Source organism: Falco rusticolus, chromosome 4, assembly GCF_015220075.1.
Source record: "Falco rusticolus isolate bFalRus1 chromosome 4, bFalRus1.pri, whole genome shotgun sequence".
In the NCBI taxonomy this organism is placed as follows: domain Eukaryota; kingdom Metazoa; phylum Chordata; class Aves; order Falconiformes; family Falconidae; genus Falco; species Falco rusticolus.
Genome location: NC_051190.1, coordinates 42,869,053 through 42,894,711, shown reverse-complemented (window position 1 = coordinate 42,894,711; position 25,659 = coordinate 42,869,053). Strand labels below are relative to the sequence as shown.

Genomic DNA, 25,659 nt, shown 5'->3' with positions numbered 1-25,659 from the left:
GGAGTATTAGAAATTAAGTTTTTCTTCATTCAGGTATCCAGACAGAAAGAGTTTTAGATAATCACAATTTTAGATACTGGATCCCCTTCTAATCTGACAGATAATGCTGGGATACATCGTACTCATTTCAATTTTAGACCTTCTTGTTTTCCAAAAATATCATGAAAATGCCAGATACAATACAGACAAAGGGCCAATGGGCTGAGCCAGTAAGGCCGAAGGCCCTCTCAAACCCCTGGTAATCTTCCCACAGAGATGAAGGCAGAATATTGACTATTGTTGCCACAATTGTTTCTAGCCTAAAGAAGCTTAAAGTTCAGTGACAGCTGGTTTGTCATGGATAAAGAGAACAAATAGTAACTGGAGTTCTTAAAACTCTATTTCTAATACTGCTCCTGGCAAAGGAAGGGACAAAGACTGCCTGAAAATACTTGGCAGAACAAAACCAGGTACTAGCCGAGTATGGCTATTTTGTGTCTTTTATACGAATCAAATCCACAAAGCTCAATCTCTTACAAGTTCTACCAGAAGTTCAGGATGCTCATTGACACTGGAAGGTGCACTGGACCAGCACAAATACTGAAGTTAACCTCCAAATTTAACCCTGCTTCTGGTTCAGCAGGGAGCCTGTTCTTTCCTGGGGAAGACAGGACCATGAGTCTCTCAAACTCACAACGAGGGAGCCTGGGACTCTGGCGTGCTGTGGACCTTGAATGAAGAAATAAGTAATCTGCGGGCAGTGTTGGTCAGTGTCAGGGTGGGAAAGGGGAGCCCCAGCGGGGCTCTGTGCTAAACCTTTCCCACAAGCTTTTAACCGCTGAAGAACACACAGGGAAGTGACTGAATGGGTATTGAACGAACCACTAAGAAGCGTCTTAAGGAAGGATGAAGACTGCTAGCTTTTAGTCTGCTGCTATACTCTCTGAATGTTTTTGTTCAGTTTGTTCAGAGGAAGTAGTCTTGCTGGCAAATGTTTCTGTCCATGTGAGCTCTGCCATCATCAAGGGCTGCTGATGAGCAACATTAGCAAAGTTAAACTTTAGCATTACTCACTCTAAATGCTGAAGCAATGGAAATGCTGCAAGAATTTTCACAAGTTTTAGGAATCCCTGAAGGCCACATACTGGACCCAGCCTGAAAGAAAATAAATATAGACATGCAGCAGTTTTTTCACATGCTCAGAAAGAGCAAAAGTTACAAATTTTTAAGTTCTTCCCCTGCAACCCCAAAATGCAAGCTAGTTTACATTCCTCAGAAGCCGCCATTCCCTACCATCTGCAGCAAGGATTTCTGCTTTGGAGCCTCCAGATAAGGACCCCACAAGGCTAAGGTCAGACAGAGCAGAGCTGCTTGCACACAGGCAGTGGTACATGTGTCTGCCACTTTTTTGTTACTCTCTGCAAGATTCACCTCACTTGGTTTAGATTCCTGTATTTCTGTTCTTTTTCTATTTTTTCTTCAGGATTTTAAGTATTATAATCCTGCTAACCGAGATGAAAAAAATACTATTTTTCCTCCAACTACTGGCAATTTAGAATAACAACTTAAGATCAATATTTTATTGCAGCTTAAAGCATAAATTGAACTTTAATATTTCAGCTCCAAGCATTTTTCCTTCAGATGCTAACCTCATATTTTGAGTTTCCTTGGTATCAGAACAAGTTCAGCCTAGTTAAAAGGATTGGAATTTTAACCAAAATTTTAAAATAAAGGGAAAGTAGAAGAGGAAATGAGAAAAGGAAGCAGCATAAAATCAAGAGTAAGGCCAAGCACAGCAATTCTAGACTGGATCAGATGTGAAGAGCAGGAAACACGTGAAGACCTAATCAGAGTTCTCCATTGCACTGCTGTAATTTCTGCCCAAACTAATTCACATTCTATGGCAGGATGTTTAAAACAACAGAATAGACTTGGAGGCTGTTTACAATTTGGGGGGAAAAAGAAACATCAGTAAACCTAATTTTTAAAGAGTTTCCAAACCAGTCTTCCTTCTTCCTAGAAAATGGTGGCAAATATTTTATTTGGGAAGCACTCTCTGACCTTATTCTCTCATGGTCTAAGCTCTGATAGGACAGAAAATTGCATCAGAAGACTCAGAAAAGTTGAGCATTTCTGGGGAAAAAATATTTCCCAAGCAGTTGGATCACAATTGACACACTTTATACCCTGTGGCACAAGACCTACATCTGGTGATAAGGAACTAACTTGTAGTAAAATCAAACAACACCGATAGAACCATGTTGATCTATATCACTGCAAGAGCCAGAAACAATGTTTTTTGAGTTTGGGCCATAACTTAATAAATCTGGTTGAGAAAAGCAAAATAGCAATAAATGGGGTTTACTTAATGCTTTACCAAAAACTAACGAGATATCAGTTCAATGACTGTAGCCAATAATTGAACCACAGACTGGTTTGGGTTGGAAGGGTCCTCAAAGATCACCCAGTTACAACCCCCCTGCCACGGGCAGGGACACCTCCCGCTAAAGCAGCCTGCTCCCAGCCCCATCCAGCCTGGCCATGACTCTTCTCAGTTTTAAATGTAATGTTATATCAATCAACAGAGAGTTATATATCACTTACGCAAATTCTATTTTTTTGAGGTTTTTGATGGCAGGAATTCCACAGCTGCTGCAACCAGATGCATCTTGCACACTAAATAAATCACAGTAGAACCAGAGTACAATCATTATTTTAGCAAACAAAACAGTGCTTTAAAAATAGTTTCTTAGTAAACTTTTACAAGAAATAAAACCAAAACTTCTGCATTAACTGAGGAACCAGGAAATTTCAGAATAACTTCTGCTCCAACCTTTCTTGATTCAATTCATTTCAATCTGCTTATAGTCTTTCATAGTGCAGTCATTTTCTCTTTTGCCAATAAAACTTAAAAATACTTTCTTCTAAATCAAGTATTTACCATCAAACACAAAACTTACTTGTGTATATTTGTAATCAAAATATTCTGCTTGTGTTAAAATGGAACTCACCATTTTTATTTAAAAAAAACCCAACCAAAATACTTTATGTGTGCTTTTAATTGCAACCAACCCCCTGGCCACACCATAATCATGGATGAAACACAGGGTTTATAGAGCACATAACACAGGCTTTTACTTCCTGAGCTAAAGGGCTGACTCAGGTCATTTGTGACCAGTGCAAAACAAGCCTTCATTTATGGCCCAGGTGCTGCAGGGGGGGAAAAAACAGTTAGCCCAAGTTATGTAACTGAAAACAACTAGAAGAAAGCATACTCAGAGATTATAAAGAAGTCTGAAGAAAAAAAGGACAGCTGGCTTTTTTATTGGCAGTTTTGATAAATATTCTGCACGGTGCTATCTTTGCTCCTCCCTGCCATGACAACCACCACACATCAGGGTAGGAGAACACTTTGAGATGATACAAGAGCTCGCACAGCCATAATTACTTCTTTGGACAAGCAGAACATTCTATTCTCCAGCAGTGTCAGTGTACCCCCATTTTCTTAAATAGCTAGTATATTAAGAGGACCTTTGATCATAAATGAGCCTACCAATTGATCATCTTCTCCTGCATCTTTACAAGGTCTGAAAGATCACTGATGTCCTTCATCGTCTTTGCCTTAAAGGGATCAAGAATGAATTTCTCTGTTGATGCTCTCAGCAGTTCGTAGTCTTTTGCCTGTTCTAAAGATTTCCAGAGCCTGACTGTATCACTGAGGGAGGCCCTGTGAAGTGACAAAACATGTGAAATCAACAGATACAACTGCTGCTGTTGCGTGAAAGTGTCATCTACACACACTCCTATGAATGACACTACTATCTACAAAGAATGACCAACCTGAAAGATGCCACATTCTTTAGGCCAACCAAGTCTTTTAGCCCTTGCATGTCAATGCTGCTGTTTTGCAAATCCAAGAAAAACTCTTTTCTTGACCTTTTTAAAATAGAGTGCAGTACATGGACATCGGGTGGTGCAAGAACTACACCCAGAAAAGACAGGTCTGGCTTGAGCCTTAAGGCCACATGCTGCAAAAGATAATTGCTTTGTGTTTCATAAATACAATGCAAAAGTTCGAGTAACCTCTCTGGGCAGAGCTCATTTATCTGCAGCCTTCTAATATATTTCAACAGTGGTTTTTGCTTCTTGGTTGATAGTTTTACATCCTTATTTGAACGGGAGCAGAAGTAGGAGTCATCCTGGAGGAACAACAATCCAGCCAAAAATCGAGGCACTAAATCTAACCAGTTATAAGGTTTTTTCTTCTTGGATGCAAGAGACAGGTACTTTGTTAGACTTTTATCCTTGATGTCTTCTGCTAACATAAGGTGAAGTGCACCCAAGAAATTCTGAATGACAAAGTCAGAGAATGTGCTCCCAAATTCCTGTTCTCCACTATCTGAATGTCTGGGGAATGCAAAAGGCAGGAAAAATCCATACTTCAGAGCAAACTCTTTCACTTCCTTAGAAGGATGATCACTTTTCATGGCACTTTGGTGCTTTTCTCCAAGATACCAGGCTATACGGGCTAGTGTAGCAAGACTCTCTTGATTCTGTATGGCTGTAACATCTGTTTGCATAGGTATTATCTTTTGCTGAACAAATTTCAGGAAGACTGCAGTAAGAGTTGAAGGAAGGCTTTCGTTTCCCATTTCAAGTACTGTCTCACAGATAAAACAAACAAATCTACACATAACAGGGCTGTAACAATAACTGAACAGGTACTCACACTCTTTGATTAATTTCAGGGCATTATCACAGTAGGGTAATCCTTCAAAGTATTTGGATATGTACAACTCTCTCTGCTGAGGGGAAAATCCTACTATTTCAATAGCCTTATCCACTTTTGACACATACTGGTACACCTTGTCTTTTGGTCTTGCTGTAAGTAGTAAAGTGCAACCATTGAGTGTCTTCTTTTGTATGAGTCCTGAAAGCAGCTCCTTTATAGTGCACAAGTGTTTTTCAGGCTGACTGGCCAAGCAACGAGGAGAATTTTCATGATCATGCAAGCCTTCAAAACCATCAAAAATCAGAAGGACTTTAGCAGGATTTTGCAATATATACTCAAAGATCTCTTCATTTCCCTCCTGAGGTTTTACAAAAAATTCAAGAAGCAGATCCTTCAGGCTATATCGTTTCTCAGGAAAGCTTATTTGTTTGCAGTCAAACCAAAATACAAATTCAAACTGAGAAAACTCTCCATTGGACCAGTCCTGGCAGATCTTCTGAACAAGAATGCTTTTGCCCATTCCTGCTTTTCCCAGCACCACAATCACTTTAGTCTCTAAGTCTTTACCTCTGGGGATTTGAAATATTTGGCTTCTTTTAAGGACTGCCTTCTCCTTCCCTTGCAGACTGCAAGTTACCAGCTCCTTTTCCATGGCTTTTTCACTATTCTTCCCAGTCTTGGTTTCAGTTTGGCTTTGAACAAGTGTCCCATCAATAAACAGGTGATCAAGAGTTACTTCACGCTCCATGGCCACAGATTTGCACACATCTCGGAAATAATCCATAAGTGATGTACAGAAAGCTTCCACTGGCTCTAGAGAAATAAATAGCACATGCAAACTGAAGAAAATACTCCACAGATTACAACATCACTTCATGGTGGTTTAAGTACGTAATCATACTCAATATACATTCAAAATACATCAGTTCCCATAAGGCATGTAGGTCTGGATTTATCCCATGCAACTGCATGTACTCAAATTAGGAGTGCAGGCACAACAGACTTTCAGACATAGGAAATGAATAATTTTGGAGACCTATGCATATGATAAAATCAGCTAAATACACTGACCTTCTAAGTAGGTACTACAGCTAGATATCTAAAGGTAGACAAGTTTAACAATTTAAAAACAGGAATTGTGCTTCGACGCTCAGAACAGCTTCAAAAATTGCTGAATGACAATTCCTACACATAGTTTTTCTATTTGCAAAGAAACACAGAAAAATTAGCCAAAAAATACTGGAAGTTTTAAGTTCAAGAGATCTAAACTCACTTGGTCTTTTGAAAGGTTCTTCAGAAGGAATTATGGGAATCTGGACTTCTTTGAACATTTGTAAACCTGGAGAAACAGAACAATATACTTGAGGAAGATACCTAGGTACTAGTCTATTCAGTTTCATTAATTTTAACAATAAGACTAATGCAAATTTTGAAGTTCACTGCAACATATATTATGTATCATCCAGAGAAAGATATTTTGTTTATTTTACAAGGGAAGGGGGAAAAAAGTATCCTCACACAAATACAATTCAGCTGACAAACTGTTGCAGGCAGTATGACACCATACAAGATGACAGCTGTTCCGGCAGTTGTATGAAGCAGAAGACCTGTCATAACAAGTTGACATCCACTGTTCTTTTCAAATGTCAGTGTTCTGCATAAATTCACATTCACACATAGGACTTCTTTATGTCATCAAAACCAATAGATTCCTTTTGTTTTTCTGCACCTTGTAACCAAGCATTAAGGATGAAAGTCACAGAGAAGTGACTGTCAGCAACAGAATTTACCCATTACTCTTCCCGAGAAAGGACTGCCGTTATCCAATTTTCTTTCTTTTTGCTTGTTTGTTTTCAAACCTACTGCAGACTTTTGCACTTGGTCAGATGAGCAGTGTCTGCCACACACAAAGAAATGGGGGGAATTTTTCAGAGAAAGCATATTTTCTACCGACTAGTAATGACAAAGTATCAGTTTTAGAAAAACTTTTGTTAAGAAAAGCTTTGCAGATGCAGGACAGAATTTAAATTGACAGAGACTGTAACAAACCCAAGCCCATCAACAGTCTTGTGGTAACCACACTCAACAGAGATGCAGAAAAAAACCATCAAAACAAAACAGGTTAATCTCCCTCGATTTGTACGAATGTATTTATTGCCACAATATTTGGTTTATCTTGATGTAGGATGTGGTTTAAAAAAAAAAAATACAGATCTTACATTTTCAGAGATCTGGAAATCAATTCCAACCCTGCATGCCAGTGAAAGTTGGAATGGTTAGAGCAGGGAAGCACCCACAGACTTCTAATAAGCAGGTCTTTTCTCCAGTGAAAGAATACATTTGATATAGAGACAGTTCTTGTAGAAGAAAAATCAACTTAAGATATTAATTCAAGAGGGGGCATGCCCGTCTTCAGGCAAGTGTCTGGGTTTGGTTTACTATTTATTTTATTAAATAAAAACAACAGAATGGAAACCGAAGAAAAGCTGTAATGAGACATTTAGATAGGAAGCAGCATTGGTCAAATCAGATACTAATAATTCTTAAAAAAGGAAAAGAGACTCACTTGGTAGCTTATGTGCTAATTTTTCTGCTGCATTTGGAATTCTGAGGTTTGTGACATACCCATGTTATGCTGCTGTAAACCAGCTGGAATTATTAGTATCGTGTATTCAGGTAAACAGCATACATAATTTACAAATACTTTCCCAAACCAAGGGGTGTTTGCCTAGTAATCCCCACTTTAAAGCCTTGCTCTTTCGGGTGTTAGCCACCGGAGGGGAGCAAGCCACCCGCGCTGGGCGGCTAGCGACTGCGCACACCGGGGAACTGGGCCATCACCCTCCCTGAGCACTGAACCCAAACTCCCTGTTTCACAGCTCTGAGGGCTGGGAGAGAAGTGGCTGGGGAAAGTTTGCTACCACAGGTGGGACTGTTGTATGTTGGTCAAGGCTCTGATTTCTTTATAAATCTTTCTGTATTTTGGGCTTCTGTATTGTTTAGTTAAGTTGTCACCATTGTGGTTTTGGGGCTCCCATGTGAGCTGACTGCAGTCAGCATTTAAGATACTCAGGCCATGCCAGTACCAGCACAGCTTCCACTTCTGATGATGCTCCAGCACACTGGGTTTTTGTATTGTTTCAACTAGACAAGATGACTTCTTCCAGAATCTGGACTTCATAGCAAACGATGGATTGGCTGCTAAGATATGGCTGAACCTGTAGCTCTACAACCCCTTATCTGTTCTTCATTTTGGACTAGACTAAGCAGCCAGTAATCAACACAAAGAAGGAAATGCTATTTATTTTTATTTTCCTCAGTAAGGTCAATATGGGCAGAGCCTGGAGGGGAGAATTGGCTTTGGGTAGAAGCAACGTGCTCCCTCTCCCAATCCAAAGTACTATATATATAAAAGTTCATTTTCTACTTACCACATAAACTGACTGGAAAACTTGGGGGTATCAACGTTTCTGTGTAAGAAGTCAGCACTGGCAAGAAACAAATGATAGTGTTCAGCCTATCATAGCTACCAGTAAACTGAAATGAGGGAACTTAGTACTTTGTTGACAGCATAGATTTTCCAGTACTTGCTGCCTATTTATGTGGATAAAAGTGCCTATTTATGTGGATATTGCTCTTACCTGGATATAATATAACATCTGATGTGCCATTTCCAAGAAGAAAGTTAAGTATCTGCTGAGGAGGATCTGCAAAGCCTCTATTCTCTTGGCTCCCCTTCACGCCGACGGGTAGACAATCCGGAATCAAAGGTGCTGAAGATCCTGAAATAAGTGCAGGATAATTACCCTTCTGCTTTTAAAGGCTCCTGGTTTCTAAAAGTTTCTAAGAAAGAAAAAGCTTTCTAGAAGCGACTTATCCTTTCCAGCAGCTTCTGGGCAAATATTCCCAGTGGAGAGTTTATAAACCAGAATTTACAGGATCACAGCAGGTCCATTGAATCCATTAAACAAAAACACTCAAAAGGTATGATGGATGTGAAGTGCAAGGGATTACCCAGTTTGCAGTGGCCACCAGTTTTTGATAGTCTAAATAGAAATCCTATTAACATAAGGAAAGTGCTTGAGGCACAGTCTGTAAATGTATCAACCAGAGATCCAGAAGAGAGAAAATATGTTAATATTATGTAACTGAATTAATTGTACCATCTTTCGCCCTACGTCTTTCCCACATAATCACACCTCATGCAGCTTATACAAGCAGCTAGCAAGCATCCTCCCTCTGAACCCACACTGGGGAATATTTTTGATGATGCAGTGCTTGCAATTTAATCAGCCATAGCTCTGATTTTCTGTAGGTGTGACAGAATGTCTTCTGCTACTTTGTGCTGTTTCAGCTAGCATCAGATACTTCAAGATTTCTAATTTAACCACTCCTTCTTGGTTCCTTTCCAGCATAGTTTAGTAGTGAATGGTGTTGAATTGTGTCTTTGTCATTAGCCCTTGCCAGTGTAGCACGTCTGCTATGCAACGTGATCAAGGCAAGGTGGCTACACAGCCCATCACTTGGATTAATTGGATTAGCACTTAGTTTTTGTGAACAAAATTCCAGCCTAGATTTTGCTCTACTATTTCAAATGCAATTATTCCACAATCCTTTACAAAACTCTGGATGAAAAAGAAATTGGAACTAAACCAAATTTATTAATGAAAATTCTGTGATTTCCTAGTCTTTAAACAAGTAATTAATTATTAAGATTAATGTATAATAAAGAACTCTGTTCTCTTATTTATTAACCTGCACTTCACCAATTAAAGACTCATTCTATTTCTTTAGGGGCAATGAACTTTTAATTTCCCTTGAATATTTTTCATTCTTTCAGTGAGTGCCACACTTTTAACTCTTTGATTGAAACAGCTGCCATACTTGGTTTTCCTGCCATTGTTCATGGTCAATGTCCAGATTTATAAGAGAGTTTTCCACTTGTATAGATCAGCCTGTGTGTAGATACACACTCACAGCTGTACTGTACATACCAGGAATGTCAGAACTTCTTTCCAACACATTGGTAGCAGGAACAGAAAAGGATGTGTGCTGGTTAGTGAGTGAGGTGGAGCTAGCTGGATGGCTGTTGAGAGGCATAGGTAAGAAACTGCCATTCCCTGCAGACACTGCAGGGACTTCCACTTGAAAAAAGCAAAATAGGAGAAAGTTATTTCATTGTTAGAAGTTAAGAGGGCCAAAGAAGAGGTCTCAATAGATATCATAAATCACTTGATTCTGATCAGTTGCGTTTTGATTTTCCAAAAGCAAGAACAGTTCACAATAGCTTTATGAAATTTGCTCAGGTCTCAAAACTGAAAATGTATTATGATATTCTGTAGTAGATGGCTTTTTTTCCAGTAGTTCACTCTCTTCATTTTCTTTTTCTTCATCTTTCCTGGCCTTTCTACAAACTTTCAGATGTGTTTAGATGCAAGTGACCTTACACATGGCTGACAGACAGATAAGACATAACAAGGTCTTACATTGGCTGTACTAAGTTTCCCAAGCACAGTTTATTGCGTTAATACTGCACAAGATGAGAGAGGCCTAAGTGCAATAAATTGAGTACCATGACTCTACTTAGACACTACAGTGCTTGTAAGGATAACAAGTATTTTTTAAGAGGCTTTCCTGAAGAACAGTCACAAACACCTGACTTTTAAAAGATGCAACTTACCTGCAGCACTTGTTTTTTTTCCAAGAAGAGGACAAATGGGGAGAGAGACTCCTGCGCATTGTATAATTTCATTTGCTTATCGAAAGTTTCTTACAAAACAAGGAAAATGCACTTGCTTATTTTGAACTAGTTGGCTAGTTTCCTCGATTTTGCCCCACTCTCATTCTCAGAGTTGCTTTTGCTTTTATTTCTCCCTCCTGTCTAGCAACAACAATTAAGTCTCTATTTTGTCACTTTCTGTGGTCTAATGTTTTATCAGGAGCTGCAAACCTGTGTGTTTTGTGCCACTATAGTGTACACTGTCATCTGGAAGGAAAGCCTTTTAGAGTGGGATGTGTTTACATTGTTTATGAGGAACTGATGCATTAGTTTGTTATAGGAACCTTTCATTCTTACTGTATAAAAACAGACTTTACAAAGTGTTTTTCAGCTTTTGTGTAAACCAACATGTGAAATTCCCATGTAATTTCCTATCCAAAGATTGTTGCATTGCTACAGTCAGATAAACCAGGTATGTCATAGCTAGCCACAAACAGTTTGTCAAATCTAAAGTTTCATTTCATTCAATTCCTTTGAAAGAATCTCATCTTTGGCTTACCACTCTGAACTTTAGTACACATTATCCTCTTTACTGTAGGTAGTCTTCACTTCTGAAGAATTGATGCATTTATCTTTGCAGGATCATACTGTGACACTCTTTTTATAACAGGTTAAATAAATTCCTGATTTTTTCACGTAGCTCATCTTTCTGTCAATTAGATTTTTTGTACCCAGTACTTATACTGCCTTATGTATATATTCCTTCCCTCAGCACCTTCACTAGGTCAAGTAAGGTAGAGAGATTGATAATATTCTGAGAATTTTCCAGAAAAGGATTTCTGAGCACTTTCCAGACTCAGGCAGAACTACACCTGGGTCACATTATCCATCATAAACAAAAGGTATACACAATAAAAATTACAAAATTTAGCACTGACCCAATTTTCCACTCTTTTGCTTTCTTCTCTCAGATGGATTTAGAAGAGTTCAACTGTGCCTCTTGCTGATGCTAAGGAAGTAATTTTTCTATCAGCCAGCAGGAACGTGCTTTTCAAGCATGAGGATCCAGCTGTTCCTAGGCTACCACGTAGCTGGTCCTAAGATGCACAGATTAATAGCTACTGATAAGAGGGCATGGATTTGTTGCATCATGAATTAGAGGTGTATAAGGAGGCAATTTTACAATGATTTCTACTCCACTAGAAGTAGAAACATGAAAGTGCATGACAACACTAGATCATCAAATCTATGACAGCAAACTTTCCCTACAAGGCAGAGTTTGCAACATGAGGCAATGTGTACTCAATGATCTTTTCCTATTCAGCCAATAACTTACCCATTTTCTTGTATTTGGGTTGTGAAGCATCAGAGCAACTCTCTGAAGAGCTTAAGAATGCTGAAAGAAAGATGATAGTAAGTGACAAATATTGAATTAGTTTGGTAATTTTAAGTTTCCACCACGGAAATTTATTTTAACTTTTTAAAGTACAAGGGGGCGTTATCAGTTTCAGTTCAGCTATTTCAGAACTGTACAGGTCCAGTGTATAAAACATGAATGTGAAAAGCCTCACGTTATTTCACTCTGACTGTGAAGTTTCAATTAGGCAGCAGATTTTTATGCCAGTAATCAAAGATTTTTGCTGCTGTTCTTGCTATTAAAGTGGGAATTGTTCAGCTAATGCTTGTTGAGGTATAGATATGCTGAAAACAAAGTTAATGCTGTCACATGGATGGATTAATAAAAGGAAGAAACACACCATGCTTAATGACATATTATAGGATAACAAGTTCTGCAGATTGTAAGGAATGTGTCTGGGGGAGCTGTTTTCACTTCCAGCCCACAACAGGATGAGCAAAGTCAGAGGAAAAACATCTGGTTGTCTAAGTGAAGAACTACATGAGAGATGCATTGAAGCTGTGGTAAACCCAAAGTACTATAATGCAAATTTAGAATTCAGACACCACAGCCTTTCAGACCCTCACTGTTTTTCACTTACAACGTTTGTGACATTTCTGCATCTTTGTGTCAGGAAACCTCTCAGTGTTTTCAGCAGCCATTTCATCCAAAATAAGGTTCCCTGCTAGAAATATGAAATATTGCCAAATGTCAACCTTTTTTATCCTAGAAAAATTATTGAAAAAGATAAAAGCAAGAGAAACATGCCAACAGGCAGGAAAAAATGAAATATGCTCCAAATAAAAGATAAAAAACAAATCATGCAATAAAACACATATCCAGATCGATGTGATTTAGAAAGCTCACAGAGCTCTGAATGCAGATTCTGTCACCCTGTGTTAGTTTCTGAACTGCTAAATATTAATATACTGCCATAAATTCAGTGGCTAATAAAACATAAATACTTCTCAGTTCTCTAATGATGAGCGAAGGATAAAACATCACAGTCTGTATCACAGCGTGATCTCAGTACTAGTAAAGTTACTTACTCATTATATGTACAAAAAGCATTAGATCTTTTAAGAGACACAGTAAAGGGTTCTAAACAGATTTTACGTTTTGTGTTGGAAGAACTGTGAAGCTATCATCCATACCATTCTTCTACTGGCAAATACTTAAGTAGTAATACTGTGTCTCATTTCCTCTAAAACCAATATAAATGTTGCCATTAGGTAAACACACAGACACACAGATTCTAAACACACTAGGGAGCAGCAAAAAGCATTTAAAAAGTCATGTGAGCTTTCTGTAGCCAGGTTTGTCCTAGGGAAGGACTGACCTTAGGTAAGTTATTCCAAATTACTTTGCTCAAATATAAAAATGGATTTACAGATATACTGTGAATCTTTCCAATTCTACAGATTTCCCAACAGCCACACTATATATATAATCTGAAATAGTAATCAGCTGCATTTGGGCCACTACCAAAACAATGATTTTGTACCAAAAGCCAAGCAATTATCTCTGGTCAAGCACTGAATGAAGAAAACATTTACTACATGTATATTACGCCATTGCTGCATTGATCAGGGAGAGAAGTAAAATCTGACATGCTTCCTTATGCACTCTGTGCATCCTGGACAGAAATATGTCTTCATGAACTGCAGTTATACACGTGTTAAGTCCTCTGGGTGGGTCAGGTTTAATGAACATACATATATCATCTGTTTTTTGCTCAGAATAAGTCTGATGCTAATTGAGGGCATATACTGCACTAGACAGTTAAGCTGTGCATATATTATGGCCATAGTGACATGATCAGCAACTTGCTCAGAGATAAAACTGCCATCTTTGAGAAAGGCCCGTAAAAATACAGAAACCCCTCAAATTTTGCCAAGAAAATCCTGGAAGACACTTCCCAGGGGGAAAGAAGATGATACCAGATGTATAGAAACCTTACTAGTGTTCAGATTGTGGGGATTAAGTGCAATGTAGATGTTAGCCAGGACAACGTCATGGAGAAAATTAATCTTTGCCACATAAATCTTACCAAAAGTGTCTTCCACCTGCTTCTCCTGCTGATCTTTGAGCACATATTCTGCTAATTCAGCTAGCAAGAAGGAAAAAAAGAAGGAACACAGTAATGACAGTAAATTTCACAGTAAAACTCTTGTAAGCTTACCCTCATCAACAGAATTCTGCAGTATAACTGAAGAGCTAAAATAAGTTTTTATTCTCAATTGTTGTTCAGGAAATAAAGAATATGAGAAAGGAGAAGTTGAGACAGGAAGTATTAAGCAGAAGGAGCCATTAATAGAGAGATTTTTCCCCAACAACCACAAGCTACTGTTCATCTGTCACCCCACAATGCACAGGTTCAGCTACCTTGGCTAGATCCACCACTGCATGAGGGACAGGCCACTTAACTATATGCCGCTCCTTTAGACTGAAAGTAGGATTTGTAAGAAATAATTATAGCAAATGTTTTGAAAATAATGATTAAAAAAACCCAAACAAACTGCTTTCATACCTATTCTAGCATAAGCTTCTATGGTGTTGGAACAGATATACAGTTCATCCCCATTTTCACCATTTTCCATCGTATAAAGGAAATCCATATTATTGAACTGATCACAGTTGCTGGCATCAGCTTCAGGATCTAGAATTAAAGAGAAGTACACATTGGCTCAATGAATACCGTAACCAAGGAGTAAAGAAAAACAGGTAGCAGGAGATACAGAAAAGGCAGATTTGTTACTTCAACATTAGGCTTTAGCTCTTCATTGTATGTTGGCTAAGTAGGAAAAGAATTGAACTCTGAGTAATTTATCACTCAGAAATCAACACTTTTCTTTTTCTGAACTCTGAGACTAAACCCTGAGACTAGTAAATAAAACAGTTCCAGAATCTGTTTTATGACACCAAGGCCTACACGCACAGCCCAGACTCATCCATACTATCAAACCTTCTTATTCTTCAGGATATGGCAGTACCATCCACATTCCCTGTTCAGAATGATGTTAGGTCCATGGTAACCTCTGAACTGCAGCTACAAATTGCCTGTGAAGCTGCTAGCTGGGCAAGGCCAAAAACATGTCAAAGACCATGCTAACGTCTTAACAGAAGAGATGTCCACCTTCCAATAACTGGCACCATGTCCTGATAATGTTCAGTTTATCTACATCATCTTAGACTTTGCTAAGGCTCAAGCATATTCAGATCACTGAAACTTCCCTGATGTAACAAGAGTCAGTCCTTGATCCCTAAATTCATCTTACTTTCAGTCACTAGGCAAGTGAGGCCATGGATGTGAAGAAACACTCCTGCAGGTGTTATTAACAGGCAGAAGTTGAGAGCACAAAGCTCAATCTGGGAAATAGTTAGTCACAAAGATGAATCCAGATTCTGGTGCTCAGTTCTTCACTGATTTGCCCATGTACCTGCTGACACTGGTCACTCATGGAAGCAACAAGGATTGTGTTGGTGCTTTAGGATCTCAGAAGGAAGGCTAGTTTGTTTGCAGACTGGCTTCATCACAAACTCATCTAACAGTTTCTCTTTTGCAAAGCTTTTGGCTTCAAACTACAAAAGTATTGACAGTTACATGTAACCAGCTTACAACAGGAACATTTGCAAATAAACTACTTACAGGAATGATGAACCAAAGACATTATTCTCACATCTTGATGAGTCGCAAGTATAGTATGTTTTGTTAGACTTACTGAGCAGGAAGCTGTAAATATGTACAGTTTTCAAAACACGATAGTTTCTGGAAGCAGTCATTATTTTATATACAGATACAAAGTCATCATATTGTAAGACCAAGTGTCTCTTGAATTTAGCCCAGCCACCATGATAAACTGACTGTAATTGAGAGGAGATAGTAATAACTTATAGCATGATGATTAAAATAATCAAGCATTTTTTAGTGTTTTACTAACCTGCAGAGAAGTCACCTTCTTCATTTCCAGATGACTTAGGATCAAAGAGAGTATACAGATGCAATGGGTCGATATCACTGTGCAGTAAATCAAGATAGCTGTTTTCAGGCAGAAATGCTGAATCCATGATTTGTCTCTTGCTGTCTGAAATCAAATTATGAAATAGTTAGCTATGACAAAACCCCAGTTTTGTCAGCCAAAACTACAAGTCCTGGCCTGTGGCTTTCTGTTGAAAAGACATTGAGGTACCATGGTACATGGAACTGCTGTGGCTTACCAAGTCTTGCGTTATTACCCTGAGTTACGGAAACTTACAGATTCAGATACAGCTTCCAGTGAGACTTACCTACTTTTTACTCCAGTCAGGGGAGTGGGATACTGCAGTCTGACCACCTGGACCAAGAGTGTCAAGTACTGAATAAGTCACAACTCCTGTATCTTTATCAGGATATAAATGATGCAAGCACAGATCCAGCAGGTATTGGGGAAATGAGAAAACTGCAGTGAAAAGGATGGAAGAAGAACCTCATTCTTTACGATAAGGACAATTTCTCTTCAGGGGAAGCAGCTTCTGGCTGGGATGCTACACGCAGTTCCTAAGCCCTAGAGGTGGCACTAGCAGACATCACCTCAGCACAGCAAGGAAGAGTGAAAGGTAGGACAAGTATTTTATATAATGATTTCCCAAACTGTATGGTTGATTGTGACAAAATGGCATGGTCACATTGAGATTTAGTTTCTGGTAACAGACATTCATTGACATTTTGGAATCTATCACAAATATTTTTTAATCATTTTTCTTTCCCGCTCAGAACTCATGCATGCACCTACTCATGAGTTGTGAGTTGCTACAGCCTTTCAGGGTGCCATACAGTACGAATCTGACTGACCTAAGGTTCTCCCTGCTCTAGTCCCCCATGTTTATTTGAGAACTGCTTAGACTGCTGCAGCTACATTTCTTGAAAAAGTTTATCTCTTCCTCCACCTTATGTTAAATCCCTTCTATTTCCTTCTAGTGAAGCAGACACCAACATAAGCTCAAATATTCCTCCTGGATATTCCATAGGTAGTGGAATAACACTACTTGTTTGTTATTCATCATCTTTATTAAACTATTTCAAAACCAGATATTGGATCCTCAGTGTTTACAGGTTGCTGATATGGATGCCACCTGGGCTGGTGATCCAAGTAATTTACTCCACCATAATACTGAGATGCCAGCATGATATGAACAAACAGCAACACTTCCAGACCATATCCTGTCAGAATAGGTGTCCACACACCACAACCGTGAAAAAAAATTCTGCTTGGCTGAATTCCATATTTTGGAATGAAGGACAGCTGTAATACAGCTCTCATATGTTCTGCCTTTAGCAGAATGCCATTGATGTCCCTGGTTGCACATGTCTACTTTCCTGAGGCGTGCAAATGTGGAGCAGCCTGCTGCACCACGAGGTCTACCTGCAACATGAAAACAGAAATACAGCTAACACTGCAGCTCTGATGAAAGAAGGCAGAGCAGACCTAGTCACACACTAACACATGCTGCTTTGTTATTAACTAATCTTCATTCCTCTTACCCCTCTACAGAGCTGTCCCTCTGAACAGCTTGGAAATGGACCTCTCTGCATTCTGCTGCAGAAGACACCAGAATCTAAAACCAGACCTTAGAAGAGCGAGTGGACACAGTGAGGTCCCATGAGTAGGAAAAACCTACATCCAGTCAGGTAGTTCTTTTTCATGTTGTGTGGCCTCATAACGTTGTCTAGGTAGCAAAAACATCTATATCATTGCCCGCCATGCTATAAATGGAAGGCAGAAGTTGACAAACCTGCGTAAGAAGCATGAATGAAGTTATAAATTTAACAGATCAATTTTTTGGTTTGTTGCAACATTTTTCTTTGCCCCTTGCTTTGTTGAATTTTTGTAAATTCTTTTTGTAAATTGTCCTTTTGTAAAACCTAAACACATTTGGGCCTTTCAGAATGTCAGGTTGCTGGACTTTGTAACACTGCTGAAGCATTACCGCTGAGTCAATACAAATTTGGGGTTAGAGACAGAGAAGTAATTGGGCAGAAGCCATAAAGGCAATGCAAGACAGACAAATGTATCACTCCAAGTTCAGTGATTAGCAAACTGCTTGATTACAGCAGAAAAAAAAAGGTCAAGTCCTAGGGAAAGAGACTGAGCAGGCTTACTTAATCTTCATGAAAATAACAGGCTTTAATTAAGTCACAGTCATAAGAGCTTTTGTTATTTTAAACCTCTCATTCAATACCATTTCCCTGTGGATAAATACACAAGTAATGTAAAATGTTTACATGGCTACAATGGTGAGGAAGTTAGGAAGCAATCAAGAGAAAGTCTTGCCAGTGTCAGGGCCAGCTAGAGAGCTGAAAATTAAAGTGTAAAAGGTGTTTTAACCCAGGAGCACAGGAGCGAGAGACACATAGTTGTCTACCCTGGGAAGAAAGAAGACTGCCGCTCTTTCAAGAATGAAAAGCTTGATTACTTGTCCTTTTTCTTTCACTGGTCTGAATGTCCCTCAGCCTATCCACATTTTTCTTCGTTACTTTGGTTTTGACACAAATCTATACATAGCTGGCTTTCTATTGACTACATTGGATTTAGGATGCTGTGGTTTCTTTCTGCAGCTGAACCAACATATTCTTAATAGCAGGCGTGCTTTGCTGCATTAAAATCACAGTGCCACCATGGAAAGCATTCTGTCCAAAGGTGCGGGAAAAAAGAAATGAGTTTTGGAAAGGGGAAAATTTCTACACTAAGAGCCAAAGGCAAGGAGACTTAGACCTCAGGGCCAGCAAGTGTTTTGCTGTGAAGCACACAAAATGAGACCAGACGTTACTAAGCTTGTTTACAACAGCAATTCCTTTCCCAGGGCTTCTGCTTCCTTCTCACAGCATTCCAGCAGGTCCCTGTCTGAGACCAAGGATGCATAAGCTCTATATTGGTCAGCTTTTTCTCCATTTCACACATGATTTTGACTTAGTTTACTGATAACACATTCCCTTTGGTGTCCCATACAGTGCTGCCAAAATGGGTGACACATTTTCACATCAGAGCACTAAAAAATTTTCTAATAATGTCTGCGTTAGTGCTGTGAACACTAGAGCCAGCTCTCAGCAGGAGGAAGGCAGACACCCCACAGACCTGCAAGACTAAGGGCTGTAGTCCCCAGGGATGCCTGTGCTCTCTTTGCAGCAGGCCTCCATGCACGAAGTGCATGTGCCGGGCAGGGGGAAAGGCAGGACATACTTCCGAATGTATTTCCATGCCATTCAAAAAGTCCAATCCTTTGTTGTTGATGATGGTTTAGACAGTTTTTTTCTTTAAATCTTTAAATAACACTTTCTTTCTCTCTCAGCCTATACACTCTGGCTGCATCACTATATTCAGCAGACCTGTGTTCCCTTTGTATTACCTCTGCGATGATTCAGTGCGCATCTGCTACAGCAAGGCTTCTACTTGGGATGCATTTGTTTTAGTGCTGTATTCTGCATATATAGCACAACAATATGATTCATTTCTACAACTCTTGAAGTTTTTTTTCAGTGCTTTTTTTAGAGTCCAAGTGATACCATATGAATTAAAAGTGCCAGAAAAGTAGTAAAAGAAATAACGAACATCACCATACCAGGACAAAGAGTCCGGTTAAAGGAGTAGGTGTTCACTTAAATCACATACAAGTCTTAAGAGTTAGATGGGGTATCTTAAGATTTCTAAAGATAAGAGAGGTGGTTCAATTTATCATTTTATCCCAATAATTTTATATAACCATGTCTTATATTTTAAAGGATCAACATATTAAACACTCCAGGCAATGGGGTCTGCTACTAGTTAAATCAAATGGTATCTAAGAGAATGGAGAAGGTTTATACAGACAATAATGTAACACCTACTCCCAAAAGAAGGTGGATGCTTCTGAGAAGACTGGTTACAGGGTTTCCTTCCCAAAAAACTGTTGACATCTGAACTGACAAGTAGTAAAAGAATCTCCCACATGAGTATAGAGGTTAACAAAATGAAAATATGTAAAGTCATTTCAGGAACAGAGGAAACCCCCCTGCAATTTAATTTTTGTTCCAGTTTAGGAAGCTGAGGATAATTCATAGAAAAGAGTAGTAGTGCCATGCAAATCACACATTTCTCAACAGAGGATGATATAACATTACAGCTGAAAGTCTTAAATTACAGAAAAATAAGGGAGGAAGACTGCTGTGAAGACAGAACACAAAATTAAAGACAAAATTTGCTGAAGAAATTTTATTTTCTTGCAACACCCCAGACTCATTAAGTGTTACACAAGAATCCAAGTGAAGCAAGCTGACAAAAACCAGGTTATATCAAACTCTAAATAAGGAGTCCAGTGAAACACTGGTGCTTTGGGCTAAAAGCTCAGTATCATCAGCCACAATTTTAAAGGTGTTTTTTTTTTAAAATAACTTTAGAAAGCCTTCTCTCTTCTTCTGCACCCCCCAAAGATTATGTCATTGTGCACAATACACACACCAGAACCAGGGATGCATTTCCCAGCTTTTGCCACAGGCAATGCTTTAGGGCAATGTTCTCTGGGAGGTAGGCACCCCAGCAGCAAGGAGGGATGAAGTCCCCTCCATGCTACAGCCGCCTGTCTCCCTTTCCTCAAATCCATCACCAACAGTTCCTCTGTTCCACAGGTACCTAAAAGATTTTCCCATCAGCAATGGCCTTATTATCTGTAAACTGCAAGTAATGGTGCTCAACTTATATTTAGCTTTGAAGTTTTTAGTTTCTATTTCAGATCTATGAAAGGCTTACACATCTGAAAGCCAGTTTAAAATTTTCTTATTGTTTTACCCAATGTAATAAAAGATACTACATTTACTGACAGTCTTTATCTTGCTGGTGGAGTGGTGTGTTACTTTCCATAGGCTTTTTTTTCAGTGTCCAAAAAGTAAGAACAGCAGAGATGACACTGAAAAAAAAGCTGCTCCATATCCTGCCACATTCTCTTTTGTCTGCCTTAGCAAGGAGTTTAAAGAAGTTAGAAAAGTATAAATATCAGATAAGAGGAGCTTCTACCTTTCAATTAACTTAACTGTTCTGACCAACACAACAGATAAGAGAAATGTTACTAGCCTTGTGCTGGAGACAGTCGAGTTCTGGCAGACTAATAACGTACTGTCCTGCAGGTGTACCAGTTGTGATTTGCAAGCAGAATTTGCTTTTCATATCCAGTATCACCTCATGTGTCACAGCTCCCATCCCAGCAGTAAGATTAAAAAAACCAGCACAGCAGACACCTTGCCTATAAGCTTTTTTAGCAGGAAAAAGTACATTTGCACTCAGAGACTTTGTTCAAGACAGAATCTCAGCCCTATGAAATAGGAAAGTAAAGCTCGAAGATCTCTTGCCAGATCTGTGAAAAAAATGGAAATAAGACAGTTTCTGCTGATGATCCTCAGTTTCACTTTCCATAGGAGTAACTTTTATACAAAAAACAAGTATTCTAACAGAGTCTAAAACAAACTACAGCAACCTTTTTGAGCAAGTAACACAGCTACCCACAACACAAAATCACTAAAAAGTCTCCAAAATTTCACCCACATTGGCTTCATCCTAATATTTCAAGTAATACAAGTCCAAATACTGACACACCACAGTTACCAGTATCTACAAAAGGTAAGAGAAGATGAATTTGGCATGACATACCACTGCATTCAGGAGCTGAGGAAAAACTGACCTTAGGAAACAGGACAGTTCCTGTTCTTTCACTCTAGATTCAGTACCAAAACCGAAGAGAGCTGCTGTCATTGCCCAGGGCTTATAGAAAGTGCACCAGAAACAAGGAAATGAGCCAGACTAGTCACTGCAGCAAACTTAAAGGCTCAGGGGGAATTCCAAAATGGAAAGTTAAGAGGAACACCCCTTCTAGCAATCCTGGTATATTAAGCACCGTTACCTTTACCAGCCACTTGTCACCACGAAGAGGAGCTTGAACTTGTCACTAGTTAGGAATAGATTGAAATCATTCAGTTGGAAACCAAAATTGGGTGAGAGCCAGCAGTAACAACTTCTGGTGCTCCCCAGAATTATTCCTCTCTTTTCTTATTCCAGCTCAAACCTGTCTCAAAGTCATGCTGTTAAACAGTCTATCAGTAAGAACAAAGCAAACAGTGTGCAGACACTCTTACCTTGCAGCTCCATTTGGTGAAACAGAAGTGAAAGTATTTCTTTCACATGTTGACAGACTATACCAATAACAAAATTAGCCTGCTGCCTTATGCAAACGCTGGTTGCCATTGGCCCAAAATGACAAGTAGGATGTTCTACAAAGCAGGAGTTCATAAATCCTAAAATCTGTAAGTTTCAGGATTCAGGGTTTGCTTGTAGCAGTATCTGACAGAATGTTTATTCATCTAATCATTGCTTGCCCTGCCAGTGCCTACCTGACATAAGACAACCTTTTGCAAACCAAGTTCATTCACGTGTTCCTATCATGATGTCGATAGCTGATCCTATGTGGCTCTGCAAGCTTATTTGCCTATTTTTCTATTTTTTATCATGAATAGACCTACATAAATTAGAAATTAATTATGGAGGAGAATATATTCCCAAGTGAGCTAATATTTTTTTGTAGTACTATTCCATTGGCTATAGTTTATAACAAAAGTTCCACCAGAGTCTGAAGGGGAAAGAAAGGATGTGGTATTGGATGAAATCAATGACATCCGGGACTTTCTGTCTCAGTAAGGCAAGTTTCTAATCAGCTGCTTGGTAACAAACACCTTCTGTACAAGGCAGCACCTCCTACAAGCAAAGTAGCTGCTGATCTGTGTAAGCCTTTTCCGTTTGTAGAGATGATCCACTTAGAGCATAGAATCATTTAGGCTGGCAAAGACCTTCGAGATCAGGTCCAACCATTTAACTTCCACCAGGTCCCAAGGGAACACTCTCACTGAGAAGAGATAAAGCTGCTTCCTTGCTGGGAGCAACCAATCTGTTGCCCAGCCTGCAATGCAGAGCACCAGCCTCTTTGGGCTCTCCAACCAGCCAGGCACCTGTGTTCTTGGTATTCCTCTACACACATTAGAAGAAAAGCAACATCTTGGTATAACAGCATTCAGAGCAGAAAACACAGTGAAAAGCTGCACAAATACAGATTCTGTATTTTAGTGCTCTGTTTTGATAGGAGACAATAATACAGTCACTGCATAAGAAATCCCTACAAAACTTAAGAGGGTTATTTGTTAGCCCTATTCTAATGCGCAGCACAACCCAACAAGTTATAAGCTCCTTTACTGGTCCTGGAGGCAGATTTCTTCATCAGTTCCTGAGGCTGTAGTCCCAGGAGGCGATCTACACATACTTCAAGAATGACAGTCTGGAGATCAAAAGAGTTCAGCTGTTTACTGTGATTCCAGTTCGCAACTGCAGCAAAGACTGTCAGCTTTTTGCACAACACCCACAGCTGCTTAGAAACAGCAGAAAGAACCGCTGGATCAGATCAGAGTACTGGTTCATCTAGTGGACTAGTCTATAAAGATGGTCTTAGAGACAAAGGGAAAAGCAAACTGGAAAACAAGAGGCTGTGAGACAGCTGAGAACTGCCTGAGCTTCTCAGGTGACCATCAGCTTCTTTCATTTTGTTTGCTGCCATGCTGCTCTACTGCAAAAGGAGGGAACAGAGCATATCGATTAGCATTGGAAACACTGCAAAACAGATGTCAATAGCACACTTTGCAAGAAAGGGAAAGCTGGGACTTCTTTGTCCAAAATTGTAAAGCTCTATTTTGTGGTAGAAGAAATAGTTGCAAAACTATTAAGTAGTTAGCAAGAAACCTGCTGATACCAATCTGTTCCTGACACAAGTTTTCTTTGCAAGTCTTCTTCAGAGTGAAATGATGATTGAACATAAGGCTGAAAAATTTAAAAATTTCAAAAAGAAAGTCAGAAAAGAATTTGCTTCAAAGGAAGCTGAAGTATCAAATACAATTGGATTAAATTCCTGGTGAATTAATATCTTTTAAATCACTGGGGTTTAAGCCTATCTCTACTACAAAACCTAGAGAAAAGTGACAATGGTTGAACATGTGATAGATGAAGGCTAATGCTTCTTCTGATGCACTTCAGCTTCCTTCTGTCATGTCTCAAACACAGGCTTCGTGACAGAGATACAGTCAGGCATGAAAGGATCAAGATCTCCAAATGGAGATTTTAGGTGCTACCATCACAAAACCAAGAAGGAGCAGATATCTTTTCAAGCACTTCAGAGATTTAATTAAAAGTAGAAACCAGACTATATATACTCCCAGCATAAGTGACACTAGGCCATTTGCTATATTATTCTACATTTAAAATATGAATTCTTGGCATTGATTTGAATGTGTGTAATAATACAGCTAAAATCTTCCAGGTCAGTATTTTGTTCCCCCATAAATTGTCTTAATTCTCCCTGCCCACCCCCCCACCCCACCCCCCCCCACCCCCCGGCACCGCCAGCATTTCCTCTTGTACTTTCATCAATGCCTTAAGAAGTTATGTCCAATACTGTTTTTTAGGAAAGGGAAAAATTTAGACCCCTCACTACGTTGCAGCCCAAGGTCCTTCCATCAGTTTTACAGGACTACCTCAATATTCTATTGAGTATTCTTTTACTATCCTTTAACAGTTGCTTTGTTTTGTAAAAGTAATTCTGAATGCTATAGTTTAAGCTGGGGTTCTGTCATTTTATATAGGATGGACAATATTAGGATTGTCCCAGAGCTACCCCTGTTCTCCAACATATACATTAATCCTCTGGTGGGTCAGATTAAAGAGTTTACTGCCTAAGAACTATAAAGTGTCTGGATTTTTCTCTCTCCTGCTGCCCAATAAAAATGGCATCCAGCTTCATAAGTCATTAAGTACTCCCCCTCCTTAAATCTGCAGCAGTCTCCTGTAGACAGTGCAGTTTTGCTGCCTTTAGACATCTGGAATTTGAAGTGGACAGCACTCCTCCATATAAGATTGAAAAAAAGATTTCCCAACATGAGTTGTCAGCATGTGCCATGAATAAATGAAACTCAGATTATTAATGGTTGGCATGTTACTTGAGAAGTAAGTGACCTTGCCATGGTCTCTTTAATCTACTTTGCATTTCTGGTTCTGCAAATGGTGGCAAAGAAGTTTTGTTATGGGTTGGCTATGAAAATGGGTATCCAGTAGCTACCCCAAATGGGTGGATCTCTTTTTAGCTGCTCTTGCATTACATTCTGCTCCCTTCTCCTCCCCACCCACTCTCCACTGGTGTCCTCTGCCCTATGCCACAGTGCAATCTCAAAATGCAATAAACAACAAAAAAAGAACTTTAACAAAGCAAAAAAGAAACAAAGCTCATTTACCTGAGATGTACTTGCTTCCTGCTGGCTCATTATCTATCATGTTTAGAGGCTTACTGCTGCAGAGGTTTAAACAACAGAGGGGAACTGAAGTGCTCAAGTACAGGTCCCATTTTTCTACAAATGTCAGAGATATCTTCCTTGCAAGGTCCTCTCTGTCTTTTTCATGGAGCAAGGCTTGATGGTACTCCTTGGATATCACATTTTTCAGCATGAGGTTAAGCAATGCGTGGTCATCAGAAGCTGTATCAGTTGAAAGGATCTTTCTTACTCTAGGCAGGATCTCCTTAAATAGATTTATACCTGCATCTGAAGATGTTTGAAGGAGGTCTGAGCAGAATCTGAACTGTTTCAATAAAATAAATTTTAAAAAAACCCACTCAACTTCAAAAAGATGAAGTGAAAAAAGCCCACGTCTTTGGCCTGCAATAGCAGAGGTATTTCCTCATTTGGTTAAGCCTTTAAATAACATTTCCAACAACAAATAACTTCTTGATGAAATGAACAGCACA

General features: G+C 39.2%; 1 protein-coding gene across 2 annotated transcripts in view; it reads right to left on the bottom strand.

The window, feature by feature from the left end:
• Nucleotides 1–25,445, bottom strand: part of CIITA (class II major histocompatibility complex transactivator) — a 33,882-nt gene extending 8,437 nt beyond the window's left edge. Inside the window, exons 1-14 of one of the 2 annotated variants that reach the window (XM_037385828.1) lie at nucleotides 25,151–25,445; nucleotides 15,768–15,911; nucleotides 14,357–14,485; nucleotides 13,877–13,936; nucleotides 12,428–12,511; nucleotides 11,767–11,826; nucleotides 9,706–9,855; nucleotides 8,353–8,493; nucleotides 8,143–8,199; nucleotides 5,985–6,050; nucleotides 3,820–5,524; nucleotides 3,533–3,706; nucleotides 2,584–2,655; nucleotides 1,054–1,134 (exon numbers count right to left, since the gene is read on the bottom strand). In XM_037385828.1, coding sequence (XP_037241725.1) covers nucleotides 1,054–1,134; nucleotides 2,584–2,655; nucleotides 3,533–3,706; nucleotides 3,820–5,524; nucleotides 5,985–6,050; nucleotides 8,143–8,199; nucleotides 8,353–8,493; nucleotides 9,706–9,855; nucleotides 11,767–11,826; nucleotides 12,428–12,511; nucleotides 13,877–13,936; nucleotides 14,357–14,485; nucleotides 15,768–15,911; nucleotides 25,151–25,361 — 3,134 coding nt within the window. In that variant the 5' untranslated portion in view covers nucleotides 25,362–25,445. Of the gene's footprint in view, nucleotides 1–1,053; nucleotides 1,135–2,583; nucleotides 2,656–3,532; nucleotides 3,707–3,819; nucleotides 5,525–5,984; nucleotides 6,051–8,142; nucleotides 8,200–8,352; nucleotides 8,494–9,705; nucleotides 9,856–11,766; nucleotides 11,827–12,427; nucleotides 12,512–13,876; nucleotides 13,937–14,356; nucleotides 14,486–15,767; nucleotides 15,912–21,510; nucleotides 21,794–25,150 lie in introns of those variants that run through there. The other variant, XM_037385829.1, reaches the window with a different exon arrangement.
• Between the last annotated feature and the right edge of the window lie 214 nt (nucleotides 25,446–25,659).